Raw genomic sequence first — 16,602 nt, forward strand, 5'->3', positions numbered from 1 at the left:
CGTAGCTTTTCAGATATGCATGGAACGTTACAAGTAGATACATTTCTGAAGTTCACCCGTTCATTTCTTCTACATTTTTGTCAGTTCGAAAGCTGTTCAAGGTCATACTACCAAGGGAGAGGATTGTGGTACATTGGGATGCATTACCAAGTATATTGTCCATCACCTTCTGTTTACCAAATGAGAGCTTCCAGAATTTAAAAAAAGCTTAGAATAAGCTACTGACAGCTTATGCACCAACATGCGTAAAAATACACAATTCCTTAAAAGCACGTAAGATAGAAGATAAAAATTAATCAAAACAGTCATGGACAATTTGCCGAGCAATACTTTTGTATATTTTCCTATCTTTATGAGCATACTGCACGAAATAAGAAAATATAGAATATATAAATATATATATAAATATAATAGAAAGGTCCACTGAGAGTAGGGGACTAACCTTCCTTGACATTCACCAGGTCTTCGATCTGGTGTGGTGATCTTAGTAACTTCATCTGGGACCATTGTAATAGTTAGTAAATTGTCATTCACTATATTAATTCGCTTTATTTTATACAATGCGAAGTTCAATATGAAAGATAAAAGCGTCAGTAGAGCTCAGAGTTTGATATGTAGAAAAATACTTACCTGTCTCAACTTTGTCCTAGACCTTCAAGTATCAGTCATCGTCGATCTTAAAAAATGTGTCGTTCTACTGCTCCTTGTCATTTTGACTTATTCACCCTGTCCAATGATTTTTAGATGTTACATCGGCGACTAAGATAACTGTAGGTAAATTGTTCATTGGCATTTTCGATCGTTTTTATTCTACATCCCGTGTTATTTTAAGGAATAAAATTGTGCTTTTGCTGAAGTAGGCGCCATCCTTTACATATTTGCGATTTTGTCTCAATTCATGAACTTCAAACTGCATAAAACTGCATACAGGGAAAAGATGCAGTTGTTGTAGTTCGTACACTCTTTAAAATGTACTTCCGAAACGAGTCGCGATTCCTGGAATCATTACCGGAATTTCAAGTATTCGGTTCCGCCCATCCTACTGTGCGTAACGTATACGTAACTCGTAAGACCACGTAGAAACTTCGTGTTTGCTTCTTGAATTACGTATTCAGAAAATGCGAGATCTTTCGAATGGACTTCATAGATTAATTTAGATTTCAACCAATTTAAAGAAAGTATACTTGATTCCCCTCATCATCTTTCCATTTATTCACATACATAATTACTTGCCCAAAATTTAATTTTAAAGCACTCGGGATATCTTGCTATGCAAAACGATAACTAGCGACACCATGAAGCAACGACTGATTACGTAACTAGGCGAACTTCGGGGTAAAAGGTACTGTAGTTGCACATGCAGGTCGCGTATCATTTTTATGTTCTTGTCGGCGAAATCACAGACGTGCATGAGATTCACTGCCTACTAGCGACAAACGGTGAAAGGAAGATACAAGACAAAAACTAGGTTTAAGTTTCCGGAGAAGTTGCAATGTGGTTGTTGGTGGCAGGAAGTCTTCGGTAATTTCCTTGACTAACTGTTACAAGAATTTTTTTCTTCATAAAAAATTGTTCGTATCAGTACAAAAACAAAACCATGTCCATCTGAAAAGTATCCATTACAACCAAACACTTTGTCATTATTGGCAGAAACCGAACTAAAATAGAGCAAATGAATCACTCACTCTACTTTGTCATTATGGGCAACATCAACCGGTATGTTGCGAATGTATATACACAGTACACTGTATGTGTGTGTGTGTACTTCTCTTTGTATACGTGGGATCCACTAGTATTACTCGGCAAATTGTCCATGACTATTTTCATTAATATTTCTCTTACATCCTATGTGTTTTAAGCGATGGATTTTTATGTATGCTGGTGCAGAAGTTGTCAACAACTTGTTTTTAGTTTTCATTTTAGTCCTTGAAGCTCTTATTGGGTCAAATAAAGTGCGTGAACTGCGATGGACAATTTGCCCGGTAATACTCATGGATCCCACTGTACAGTCTTGGACAAAATGCTACATAAAGAAGCTAATTACGGCACCACTGAAGCGAGTGTACAGTCACAGACAATAAAAATAGGACACCTAGATCCTGAAATATTAACATCACTGCATTATGTGTGTTGCAGAAATCTACAGCGGTGGCAGAGGTTGCCATTGAAAATTTACTATTAAAGTCCACTTACCGCATTAAAATCTGACGTAAATGTTGGTAGAATACGCACATGTATATGTCATAATTCAGGTAGTAAAATATATTTTGGTTGAGAAGTTATAATCTATGTTGATTAAATATCGATTGGGATATAATTCTAAGTGGAATATATTTAAATTTGGTCTCATGAGTGTACCAAAGGAATAGCATATCGTATAGGTGCGTCCAGTGACAGTAAGTTTCCTTCCTTTCTTCGAAGTCATGGATGAAACTTCTTCACTGGAAAGAAACTGTTGCAACCTGGTCTTCTTGAGATGTCATTAAATGCTATTAACTGCTAGATAATGAGAAATTTCTGTGCACACTTTCTTGCCCTTGTACATACGTACGCGCAATACATTGACAACCTTGCTTTTCTCAACACTTCGAATCGCTACCTGCTATCCACCAACACCTCCGACCTACAATAAATGTGTTTAAATGCATAATAAAAGTGGATGAAAATGCAAATCTGCTTTTCGCGTGCTGTAAAATTTTCCCGCGATTATGTCAATGTCCGTGGGAGCTGGTAACTGCAGTTAGATCTTTTATGCGCTGTCTAAGATTCCAGTGGTCGCATACAAAAATATGGCGTAGATAGATATGGATCCGCTCACAGATTAAATATATACGTTCTATGATCCACTACAGTATTTGAAACCCTGGCATGGAAGCAGTGGCATTGGCGCTAGTGTCGCTAGTTTATGTGATGAGTAGTTCGCATATTTCCCGAGGTTTCAGAAATCTTGGCGCTAGTACATGTGAGCGAACGATACTACCCAACAACAATTCATTAATAAAATTATGAAAACCCAATAAACTGTGTGCTGCAGGTGATGAAATGATCAGAAACTTCTGAAGTGAATTTATATGAAATAAATGGAATATATGGTCGAACGAATTCAAAATTCCAAGCCTGGCAGGATTTTCAGAAATTTTCATTTTTCATCTATTTTCGTCGAATTTCTTCCATCAAGTCAACTGCAACAGGAAGTTGAGAGGGCGAATCCCAGCATTAGTCCTGAGTTACTGAGGAAAAAGAGAGAATCGCACCAGTAAGACAGGTTGTGGGATTTGAACTTAGAGTCAATATCACAAAAATGTCCGTGTTGTCCGTAACAAACTGAAAATAAGTTTATTTTTCTTGTGTTCCTAATCGTTGATTTTTCTACCTAAAATTGGGTTAGCAAAATGTTCTGTCTCCTTTGAAAACCTGTAAGAAGAAAAACATCATAGATGTAAACTTTGAACATGTTTCTTTGAGTTCGCTTGGTGATTTTACAATGAAGCTACTCTAGTAGATTAACTAAAATATTGAAAAAAATATTAGTAATATCGGAGTAACAATTTAAAAAATATTTATTTTTTAATCCAGTTAATACACAGATACATAATTTGGAATAAAAATGGCTTGAAGCCAAGACTGTGCTTGTACCGAGAATAGAACCCATGACTCCTTGGTTGCAACGCGCTAGCTATTATCACTATGCTATGGCACACGTCGTTATGTGTGCTGTTACTGTGAACCTACAGACGGGAGCGTAACATGTAAAATGAGCAACACATTTCCCAAATAACAAGTTCTCATTGTGAATGGATGTGAACGTAACGTGAGATTTCGCCCACGTCTGACGAAACAGCACGATTTCAACGACGCCAATGTCAACTTTAGTATTGATTGCATCTTGCAGTACATAAAGCCTTTTTAATCGTGTGTCATTTTATACGCGCTTCGATGTAACTGTTATTCCTCATTGACAGCTGTCGTTCAAACATTTTATAACACTAAAAAAAGATCTGTCAGAATATAGGCCTTGCTTTTCGTGCATTAGTTTAAGACCTTGCTGTATGAAGCGCCACCAGCGTTCACGAGCAATATTAATAGTAGTGAACGGTTTCGAAATATCGTTACATCACGATTGACAGATGTGTTTCAATCACGAATCCTGAAATTGTGATTAATATTAATGTGTACACATCAAAATAGAGTGCATGAAAGAGATCACCTGTTAGGTGAGGGAAATTTGTCATCGAAGGCTTGCTGTTTTTGGCTCACTTAAATTTATCAGTATAAATATACCTTTTTAATTTGTGAATTGCCGAGAAATAAACTACAAATCCTTATGGAGTTTACAATAATTTATATTTTAATGTTATTTCGTATAATACTGTTGCGGACTGGCAACTATGCTCACTTTACGCGGGATTGAATAGTCTGTGGGTATCCGGTAGAATGGCGATCTCGAGGTGAAGACGTCATAGAAATTTGTACAATTTTGTATCTTACCGTTTTGGCAGTAATAAATAGTTGTTATTGTTAATATATGCGTCGTCGTATCTGTAAGATCCTAGAAACGGAACTACAGTGGTAGCAGCCTCGTGGTTAGCAGAATGGCGGACGTGAGTAAGATAGAATTACTGAACAATGGCAACTATCATGTCTGGGCACTAAAGGTAAGTGCAGTGCTGCGAAGTAAGGGATTGTACAAGGACGCAATATTGAATGATGAACCAACAGAAGAAAAAGCTAGAATTGTTTGGGAAAAGAAAAATGACGAAGCTTTTGGTGTCATAGTTGTTACTTTATCGCCCGACCAGGCTGGACTGTTCATTAACGAGACATGTGCAAAAACAGTGTGGGATGAACTTAAACGCATTCACACGGGAAACACACAGGACAAAATAATAGATATAGGTGTGGAAATGAAGAACATAAAAATGGGTGAGAAGGAAAGTGTTGACGAATATGTTTTGAGAGCACGAAACATAATGTCAAAAAGTGCTGCATTGGGTCAACCAATTACGACACGAGAAGTAGTGTATCATATTGTACGGGGTGTTCATCAAAAGTATGAAAACGTCGCGGCAGTATTACGAGCACAAAGGGGTGCGACAATCGAAGAAGTTCAAGATACCTTAAAAGAAGAAGAGGTTAGGTTGCATAAAATGGACTACAATGAAAAATCCGAACAGGCATACAAGGCACGGGATAAGAAATATTGGAAAAATAAAGAACGTGCTGGACGTGTGGAAAGGTAGGACATTTTTCGAAAGCATGTTGGCACAATAAAGAAGGTGGGAAAGCTCAAGCTAGGAGACCTTCTACGTCTACCTTTGCATCTACATCTTCTAAAACACCGAAGGGAAAAATGAAACAGACGGGATTCACATGCGAAGACAACATGGAAGCTGCTTACAGTGTATACGACATGCAGGAAGACAGAAGAGAAGTGCAGGTATGGTGTATAGATTCTGGTTGTACATCTCACATGACAAATAAAGAAGACTGGCTGATAAATAGAAGAGAAGTGCAAAGTGAAGTGCAACTTGCGGAGGAAGGAAAATCGATGGAGGCCAAAGTGCAAGGTGACATTAAGGTATCAACAGTCACAAATGATGGCCAACTTCACGATGTGTGTATTTATGATGTATTATATGTACCTGATTTGCGTTTGAATTTATTGTCAGTTAGAGGTTTGGTGAATCATGATAATGAAGTGTTGTTTTCCAAAAATAGTGCAAGGATAATTGACAAAAATGGCATGTTAGTGGCAGAAGCACAGGAAAAGAATCGTATGTACACGTTACAAACTTATGTAAGATCAGATGTAAGTCATTGTAAGGATGCATGCTTAAGCATGGAAACTAATGTAAACAATGAAAAATACATGTGGCACAGAAGATTAGGTCACTTGAATGAAAAATATTTAAATAAAATGAAGGACAGTGATATGGTAAGAGATTTAGATTTTAAGCAAACTTCAGAAAAATTAGAATTGTGTGATGCATGTAAAAAAGGAAAAATTGTACAACTTCCTTTTAAACAAAGCAATGATGTATGTGAGAAACCACTAGATTTGATACACATGGATTTATGTGGACCTGTAGAAAAAGAGTCATTGGGGGGTGCTAAATACATGTATGTTATTGTAGATACTTACAGTAGAAGGGTGTTTGTATACTTTCTCAAAACTAAAGATGAAGCTTTTGATTACTTTGTAAAATTTAAAAGCCAATATGAAAAGGAAGCTAACAATTGTATAAAAAGTGTAAGGTCAGACAATGGTACTGAGTTTGTTAACAGTCAATTTCAAGAGTTGTTTAACAAAGAAGGTATTGATCACCAGTTAACTGTTCCATACAGTCCACAAAGTAATGGTATTGCTGAGAGAGCAAACAGGTCACTACTAGATATGGGAAGAACAATGTTAATTGATGCAAGGTTACCCATAGAATTTTGGGCTGAAGCGGTTGCAACGGCAGCGTACATCAAAAATTGTATCCCTACCAAGGATGGTGGCACAAAAACTGCAATGGAAAGATGGACGGGAAGGAAGCCTACAGTAAAACATATGAAAGTATATGGATGTGTGGCATACAGATACATTCCGAAGAAGTGTAGAAGCAAATTTCAACCAAAGGGAGAAAAGGAAATATTTGTTGGGTATTCCAGAAAAAGGAAAGCATACAGGCTGTACAACCCCAAAACGAAACAAATACATGAAGCTAGAACCGTTGTGTTCGATGAAAGAAACTGTGGAGGCTTACTGATGAATTGTAATTTGGAAGAGCAACTAGAATTCAACAACTTGAAGTATAAACATGATGAAGACAGGGAAAGTAAGCAATATGACAACAGCAATGTCCATTTGCATGAATCGAAGGTAGAAGAAAGAGGACCGGACATATTTCTTGACTTAACACCTGAAGATCTACCAGAAGAAATACAAACAGATGAGTTAACCATAGAAGACAGTGGAGCCAAAAGAAGTGGACGGAAGAAAGGAGAAACAAACGAAGTGTTAAAAACAAGACACAAAGAAAATTTGAAAAGAAATGAAGATCAACTTAAAAGTCTAGGTGTGAAAAGATCTGAAAGGATAAAAGCAAGAGAACAAACAAATTTTGCACAAGATGTCGTACCACAAACCTTCGATGAAGCTATGAGTTCAGCGTACAGTGAAAATTGGAAGATTGCAATGAACGAAGAGATGCAAGCATTGGAATCACATAATGTTTGGACATTAGTTCCCAGAGAGGAGAACATGAAGGTTGTAAGAAGCAAATGGGTATTTAGTACAAAGGAGAACATGGATGGGACAATACACAAAAGAAAAGCAAGATTGGTGGCAGTTGGTTGCGGACAGAGAGAAGGCCTTGATTATGAGAGTTCGTTTTCACCAGTAATAAGAATGGAATCAGTACGTGTATTGTTAACTGTGGGAGCACATTACAAAATGAAAGTAAAACTCTATGATGTAAAAACTGCATATTTATATGGTAATTTAAGGGAAGAAATATACATGGAACAACCAGAAGGGTTCATGGAAGATAGGCATAAAAACAAAGTTTGTAAATTACAAAGAAGTTTGTATGGGTTACCACAATCAGGTCTTTGTTGGAATGAGAAACTGAACGAAGTTCTCACCAAAATAGGTTTCAAAAGACTGGAAAGTGATCCTTGTATCTATAAACTGACAGGAAAAGAACTTTTGTACATAGGAGTATATGTTGATGATTTTTTGGTAGTAGGTCCAAATAATGAAAGCATAGATAAGATAATGCAAATAATTCAGAAATATTTTGTAATTCAAGAGAATAATAGCATAAGTTCCTTTTTGGGTATGGATATAATTGTAACTGAAGAAGGTTATCAGTTGTCACAAAAGGGTTATATTTCAAAAATATTAAAGAAGTATGAACTTCATGATTGTAATCCAGTGAAAACACCAGGTGATTTGAACCAAGATTTGCATAATTTTGAAGAGTCAAAACCAGTTGATAAAACAAAGTACTTACAAATGTTAGGCTCACTTATGTATTTATCTGTAGGGTCAAGACCAGATATAGCTTTTTGTGTGAGTCAATTGTCAAGGTATAGTAAAGATCCAAGGGAAATACATCTAGCAGCAGTAAAAAGAGTATATAGATATTTGAAAGGTACGTGCAATTATGCATTAAATTTTTCAAGTGAAGGTGGTAAGCTTGAATTATGCACGGATGCAAGTTGGAGTACAGCAGTAGAAGCAAAATCTCGTACTGGCTATCTTGTCAAGGTTGGAAACTCAGTCATCAGCTGGAAAAGCAAATTACAGAATTTGGTTGCTTTGTCTACTTGTGAGGCAGAATTGATTGCATTATGTAAGTTTAATATCAGAATTAGATGTTGGAAATTTTGTAAATAGACCAGTGATTGTTAAAACTGATAGTAAATCAGCAATTGATTGGATCTCAAGTAACAATGTAAAGGCAAGAACTAAACATATAAATAGAAAATATAATTTTGTAAAACTGGATGTAGCAAATGGGAATGTGTATCTTCAACATGTAAATTCAGAAAATCTAGAAGCTGATATACTAACTAAAAATGTGACTAAATCAAAAATGGAGAAAATATGTAAGGGTATATACATGTAAAATAATTTAGTATTAGCTAGTGTATGTGTAAAAGTAGAAATACTATTGTTAGCGCGTAATGTTCGCAAAGGGGGGAATGTTGCGGACTGGCAACTATGCTCACTTTACGCGGGATTGAATAGTCTGTGGGTATCCGGTAGAATGGCGGTCTCGAGGTGAAGACGTCATAGAAATTTGTACAATTTTGTATCTTACCGTTTTGGCAGTAATAAATAGTTGTTATTGTTAATATATGCGTCGTCGTATCTGTAAGATCCTAGAAACGGAACTACAAATACAACTATAATTAATAATATTTTGATAAGCCTAAGAAGTAAGTATTAGAACAAGGAACTTCTACATAGCTTAATGAGAAACTTTGTAATTTTGTGAACTTGCAACAAACAATAGATTGTATTAGTAGAAACTACAGCGCCTTGAATAACGTAGTGTGGAAAACGACCCAAGAAACTGGTTCCCCGAGACGATGACAAGTAGATGGCAGTGCGATCGACACAGCGGCTAATTTTGTTATGAAAGTAATGCGGCTTAGTTAGTTTTTGGAATATATTGTGTAGATTTGTTTCTCTAGAAAGGCGGTAAGTGAATTGATGGAAACAGTTATATTTGTGGAGTGATTTGCAGTCACGAAATGGTATTAATTTACACAGAAAAGTAACATAAATACGTTTTATGTGCAACGCAACACGAGCATCAACATATCGCATGTGAGGCTGGACGTCAAACGTTGGAATGTGTACACAAGTTTATTTTTGTATACTAATAAACTTGAAATACTGTCATGAAGGGGAAAAAATGTTTCGTGGCGTACATATTATGAAGTCATTTTCCCGAAATGCAGATATTCGAAAGAATTTAATTTCATATTCCATGGAGTTGAAATAGCCGATTACGATGTACCTTGTCATCTCTATCAACAAATTGCTTTACATTCGTGTCGATTGGTAAGTAGAACTTTGGTGTTAAGGACTGTGCATTTTTACTCGTGACTTGGCTGTAAAATGTCTACCTTGTACTTGATGAAAATAAACCGCAAATTAATTAAATTAATTAATAATAAAATTAATTAATTAATTAATTAAAATAAACTAGTATTGTCTGTGTGAATTTCCATAAAAATAATATTTGTGACAATGACAATATTAATGAACCTTTCAGGATAATGCATACACAATATTAATTCTCGCAGCAATTGTCATGTTACGTGTCACAATCCATACCTATGTTTTCTTCCGTATTGTTAATAAAAAAAACTCAAGGACAGGTCATGATAGACGGTTCATAATATTCTTTAATATTTTCGCGACTACTGTACCAAATATCATAACAATTTTCTGATGCAAAGAAATGTTGCAAGGAAAAGAATCAGACGTTGCAGCAAAAACCCCATTTACTTCCATTATAAGCAGTCGATCGCTGTACCCCGGTGTCAACACCAGCGCCTTTAGCGGATTTCATTTTCGAGTGGAACCAGCGAGAGAGAGCAAAACCATGCCGTTTTCCACACTACGTTATTCTAGGCGCTGTAGTAGAAACATAAACTTAACGAAAGTTTTCCAAAGTCGGATCTCCAATTCGTTTATGCTATGTAAACCTGTCTTTGACTTAAAGTTGGAATTGTTTTTTCAGTGTGTAAAGGTTCTTATAATATTTGCAAAATAACTTAGTGTGTAAGAATCCATTTAAAGAAATACCGTAAAGAGTATAATAAAATTTAGCAAAAATTGTCAGAAATTATTCTTAAGAGGCTCACCACAGTAGGACCCGCTTTTAGTTCCTAAATCGGAGTACTCAAAGATAATTTACGTTACTATTTAGGACATACGTACTTCATATATTTTAAAATTGATCTGACACAATTTGTCACAGATCCTGTGCCAGCCTGACTCTACCAAAATCTACGTCACAAACAGAAACATATGAAAACAAAATATATCCGAAGGGCCCATCTCTATATATTTTACCTTGGTCGAAGGACTGATATTATTTTTACTATCATGCACATTTTATAAATCAGGGTCATCACTAAGTGGTGAAACACCATTCTCTTAAATATCTAGTTTTACGATAATAAGTGGAATGAGTTTGTAACAAGGTTCATGAAAGTAATAAGGGTGGTTCTTGACATTGTGACATGCGGGCAAGTTATCATGTGGTCGTTGAACGGATTGTGCAATAGCAAATGAAAGGCATATTAAGCGTACAAGAACTTGCAGTAGATGTTAACTGAAGTCAATAAAATCGGAGCAATGTAGTGAAGTGTGAAAATTACAAGTACGTATTGCAACTTGGGCTTATTTCAGAAGCTCATTTTTCTCTCTTCGTAGACCTACATTTAAATACAAATCATGGGAAACTAGATTACTTCGTAGGAGAACGCTCGTTTGGAATTTACTCTTAATTGTTCAGTGATTTGTATTATACAAAACAGTAAGTGGAATATTCACAAAGATTAGGACCTCCCCGATGGCGCAGTGGTAGCGTCGTCGCCTTGTAATCAAGGGGTCTCGGGTTTGATACCCGGTGGAGGCACATAGTGGTTCGGATCCCACTTTAAACTGTAGGTCCAGTCCCGATTAGCCTTACTGTGCATAAAGTGAACTTAAAACACAAACTCAATCAATCATCACAAAGATTGTCCCCGAATATTCTAGGATTTCTGGACCGATCTAGCTTTTCCAAAGTTTGTAATGTGAGGCTTGGTTTTTCCTTTGCATGATGCATCTGTTGATGCCATTTTGAGCGAAATTTCAAATATGAAAAATTTTAAGACCAAATCTCATGAATTTAACTTGCCATTTTCATTTCAAGTTCTTTGAGAGTACATACATTAGCTTCCTTGTAGTAGGTGATGTCTGACAAATGTTTATAGAAACATTTCCGTAGACAGCAGAAAGTAAAAAGTTATAATAATAATGATAATAATAACCCGTGGCGAAGTGGTTAGCATGGATGTTTGTGAGTGTCCATTCATCAATTTCATAATTTCATCACTCATCCCCATCTTCGCAAATTAGCCAAAAGTGGCTTAACAGCAAAGTAAAATAAAGCATATCGATCAATCAAGAGGTCGGTGTAAGTGTTAAAGCTTTAATATAGATGTTACATTTATTCCGGTAATGCCTTTTTCCTCACTTCAAAATAAGTATCTGTCCTTGTATTCTTGATACAATAGCAAAGACTGATAGACTTTGTAGCTTCATCCAATACAAGCTCTTTATTGCTAGTATATACGGAGATGTTACAGGCCTAAGTAACCTATACATATCGCTCCATCTTGAAATACTTTCACAGCCAATGCTGTACATCTTCCAAATGGTTCTGAGAGAATGAAAACTCGTTAAAAAAAAGTTCATGGTGGTGGTGCAGAAAGGAAAGTTTTTGTGGTAAACACTCTTCCAACTTGAAGAGAAGTTGCAGTGACGATAGAATGAGTCACTCAGCAGACATCCAGACTGAGGTTATCATCGCCATGGCTAGTATGTGATGGATCGTTCCAGATAAAGAGAAGAGATGTTTCGTGTTTAGACAACAGGGGGAAACGAAATGCAGCGATGATCGAAGGTGACAAGGTCATTGATCTGCTCTGACCGGAGTAGGGATCAACTCGAGACACTGACCGCACCACAACGCCTGTCGATTGAAGTAGTGTTTATTTTAGTCTTCCCGAATTGCGGTGCGAGGCGTCTAAAAATACCGAATCCACTGTACTTTGCACCAAGACCTCGATGGAGCAGTCAGCAAGTGACAAGAGTCGATTGAGGGGTTCGCGTGAGCGTTATCACTCTCGGAAAGTTCCTTGCACGTTCATTTTCACTAAACTTATTAATACATCAGTAACAATACCCTCCATCAACCTCAAAAATTGTACAGGAAGTTAACAAAAATCGCACAGATACCCACAACGCCATTAGTTACTGTGTGTAAAATAACAGTCCATCCATGTGAACAAACAACACAGCAATGTGTACTATTCTCTATATGGCATGGATCTCCTAGATGGCGTCGTTGCCTTGTAATCAATGAGGTCGCGGGTTCGATACCCGTAGAAGCACTTAGTGGTTCAGATTCCACACTAAACTGTCCCGATTAGTCTTTCTGTGCATTTAGTGGACTTAAAACCACACACACATACACACTCACCACTCACTCTGTGGCATATGGTTTACACATCCCAAAATTCTGGTCGATACCTCAAATACCAATTTACTAAATAAATATTATTATTTTTAGGGGAATGCTTACTCTAAGTGCTGGAAGGAATCCTGATGGAGATTGGGAATAGGTGTGGGGATGCTTATGCAAATTATTCTAATTGGGGGATGATTTTTTAAACAAAAGAATCTTAACTGGGGATAACACCCCCTTCCCCTCCATACACACACTTCGAGCACTATTATAGGGGATACAGGGACAAAACTGATTTTCTCCCTAAAATCGCCAGAAATAGGAAAAGCTGCCTCTGTGACAGAGAGAGATCCCGAATAGTCGGAATGATTGATTGATTTGGTTTATTTTACTTCTCTTTTCTGCCACTTTCGGCTGATCGCGAAGATGAGGATGAAATAGACGCTCACAAAGAACACGAATGCCCAGGTCGGGATTCGAATCCGAGATCTCTGATGTCGTAGCGTGCTGTGCTACGGAGGTCAGCAATCGTCGGAATATAACAACATGCAAATACTTTTAATGTAAACAAAAGTCCTCACTAGATGGCACTGTGTGTACTACACATCTCGATATGCTTGTGTTTTGTGGAAATCTACACAAACAGACTATTGAATATGTCTAAAATACACTTTAAAACAAGTAGGCCTAATAAAACAGCAACCCAGGCGAAACAGTGGAAGTTAAACGGGTGTGCACTATAAAACTTCACTGAAGTGTTCCTTCAAAATTCTTAAGGGGATGAGGGACAATTTCGCACCATTTGTGCATTTATTTCAATATCGTCCGAATAGGCAACGCTACTGAGGGAAAAAGCTGGTGTTCAATAGAGTATGAATTTCTCCACAAGTTGCAAGTGATTATTAAGCTAGATACGATGTTTGAAAAATATGATGAATAAGAATTTTCAGAAACCTATGTATTCCTTATGGGGAATCAACTTCAACTTCAAGTAAGTTTCGACTTTTCCGCCTGTCAATTACTACCTCAGTCTGTACTTTTTCCGTTGATATATTTTTCTATGCCATAAGCAGTTTGATATTCCCAAGAGAACAAATAATACGTCCATAAGAGCAATGGATTCCTACTTGCCTGCTACGGCCATCCTGGCAGTGTTGCCAAACCTGATGCACATAAAAGAGCTAAATTTCACCGTAAACGGAGTAAAAACTTTCAAGGAACTAGATTTACGAAACTGGATAAAGTGCCTCCTGGGGTAATTTTAGGTGTCAAATGAGTGGGGGTGTGGGTGAAGGGGCGCTGTTATTACCGTTAGCTTTAAAGTGATGGCAATTTGCCGGCGACATCACCCATCTCAATAATCCACCGATGGTCGTATGAAATCGAAAAAAAGAAAAAAGTATTCCCGGGTAACAACATTACGCCCTCTTCACTTCAGCCAATGCGCTATACAGAGAAGTAGCTGGGAATGTAAGAGGGGGTGGGGCGACGTAGCCAATATAACAATATCACGTCACGTACAAGATGTATACTTATGACAAAAGTTGTCTATGTAAGCCGGAGCCAGTGTTGGCATCATAGTGAGGCAGGGAGCGGGTGCCATAGTTCACAGCCAAACGAGTGCACGAAAAAGCCAGATCTGGCTCCAAAAGAGCGAAGCTGGCAACAGTGATCGCCAGCTGCCGAAGAGAGAAGAGCCTAGGGGAAATTGTCTCTCTCCACCTTAACCGGTAGATAATATATAAATTGTTCCCAAGGAGAAAAAATATGCAAAAATGGCAATATAATGACCTAACTAATTTTGTGCGTTTTAGAGAATGCAAAATTAACTGAAGAAACGAATGTTATTTGGAGTGAACGGGGCCGGAGGGGGCACTTGTCTCCCCTGAGATATCAGGGGGGGAAATTGTAGCGTGAAAACATGGATGGGGTGTGCCATGAAAGACAGCAGTGTGACGGAAAATGCACAAAAAGACAAAGAATAGTTCATCAATACATTCATATAGATGTTTTTGGAAATGAAACAAGTAAAATCCACTTTCTATTTCAATAGCGAAGCCAAGTCTGAACTTGAGAACGAGGTCAAGCTATTCTTAATTCAATTTCAGTTTTATGATTTTTTTTTTATGATCATTTTTTTAACTGATAGATAGCTCCCCTCCTAATTTGTGCACTACTGCCCTCTGGGATAAAATTCTGCGAGCGGTCATGTTTGTAGTGCTACGAATTGAACGATGATTGTGAAAGCCCTGTTTGTGCATGATTTTCCTCATCCCCCTGCCCCCTCTTCGTGCCAATCCGAAAAGATGCTAAGAAACCACAGAAGCCGGGGGGGATTGTTATATCCTGGCCAAGGGCCATGTGGAAACAGGTGCCAGAGTCGTGATGCTTGATTTATGGTCGGTGGCAACATGGCGGTCGCGCGACTCGCAACCCCCCTGACCCTCCTTCCTTCCTCTTACGTTATTATCTCCAGATTTACGTCCGCCACGACGAAACTTCCTTCTTCCCGATCTCTAGCCATCCTTCATTTTTAGTTCGGCTCGACACTTTTGTGGGTTGCCATCCAAGACAGTTTATCACTGTTTTTGGTTCACAGCGAGGCAGTGTTTCCATCGAGACAGCGTAAAGCACTGTACGGACAACGAAGTTAGGAATAAGGTGTGTTTATTGATACACTTGTAGGTTTAATTGTATCATCTGCAAAATGTGCTGTATAAAGGAACAAACTGCCGGAGTACTAAGTGAGGTGAGTGTACCAAGGACGTATTTTGCGAGGGGAGAGGTGTTCAGGGGGTCCGGACCCTCCCCGATACCAAGTACTAAAATTAAATAATGGGCCTCTCCGATGGCTCAGTGGTAGCGTCGGCGTCTTGTAGTCAAGAGGTCTTGGGATCGATACCCGGTCGAGGCACATAGTGGTTCGAATCCCACTTTAAACTTTAGGTCCAATCCCGATTAGGCTTTCTGTGCACAAAGTGGACTTAAGAGGGAGGTGGAGTTTAGCGAAGGGCGCCGTGGAAAGCGCTTAAATTTAACATGGGCTTTTTTGCATTTTGTTGAATATAACGTTTTAGGACAAAAATTTGCCGGAAAACACGCAGTGGATGTGAACTTACTTTATGAAACTTTAAGTACATGACACATTTATGCAATTTCAGTTCGATAAATGTGCACAAATACCATTATTTTTTTTCAATTTCCCATAAGGAAATACGTAAATAAGCACAGAATGGTTATAGGATTTGTGGGTAGCACCAACGAAAATGGCCATTATGATGCATACTAACGTAATGCTCAATCCTTTTATGACTAAGCCAGGGAGGGCTTTTTTTCAAAAGTCACTTGCACAGCCCAAAATGATTGTTTAAAAATGTCATGTATTATCGACGGCGAAAGATACGGCCGCTTCAGCCTAATTTCATTCATCATAGTTCGCCACTTGGCCACTAGATGTCTCTGTTCGAAAATTGCCCCAGGCTGAAGGGAGGGCTGTTTCGCGCGGGTGTTTGAATCCTCTGCACAGCTGGGTTCCGTCCCCTCGTCAGAAGGTCCCGTAGCTGTCACAGCTTGATTTATTGCCTCTTTCCCAGGCAAGAAACCAAGAAAGCAGGAAGGCCATGAATTTGTGTATGTTTGAGTGTAGAGAAGCAGAGCATATTTACCGTGAATTGGAACCAGTGACACAGTAACTTTATCTCGATTCCTACCGCGAAGAACGTATTCAGGGGGGGTCCAGGAGTCCCAACCTCCCCGCGAAAGACTTACCAAGTACAAAAATTAAATAATGAGATCATAAAATAACTTCAATTAAGTAATGAAAATAAGGTTGTTGTTTAGTCGCAATTTGTTTATT

General features: G+C 37.9%; 2 protein-coding genes across 2 annotated transcripts in view; both read left to right on the forward strand.

The window, feature by feature from the left end:
• The window catches only part of scramb1 (phospholipid scramblase 1), a 152,130-nt gene that overhangs the window by 14,965 nt on the left and 120,563 nt on the right, over nucleotides 1–16,602 (forward strand). The window lies entirely within an intron of this gene.
• On the forward strand, nucleotides 4,593–5,240 carry LOC145981903 (uncharacterized). The gene has a single exon (XM_083115398.1). It carries the CDS (start codon nucleotides 4,593–4,595, stop codon nucleotides 5,238–5,240), a length of 648 nt encoding a protein of 215 aa, XP_082971524.1.

The sequence above is a fragment of the Lepisma saccharinum genome, chromosome 30, assembly GCF_977018435.1.
Source record: "Lepisma saccharinum chromosome 30, izLepSacc3.1, whole genome shotgun sequence".
Taxonomy (NCBI): domain Eukaryota; kingdom Metazoa; phylum Arthropoda; class Insecta; order Zygentoma; family Lepismatidae; genus Lepisma; species Lepisma saccharinum.

Coding starts and splice junctions, on each gene's coding strand:
- LOC145981903 (XM_083115398.1), top strand. CDS start 4,593: ATGGCGGACGTGAGTAAGATAGAATTACTGAACAATGGCAACTATCAT.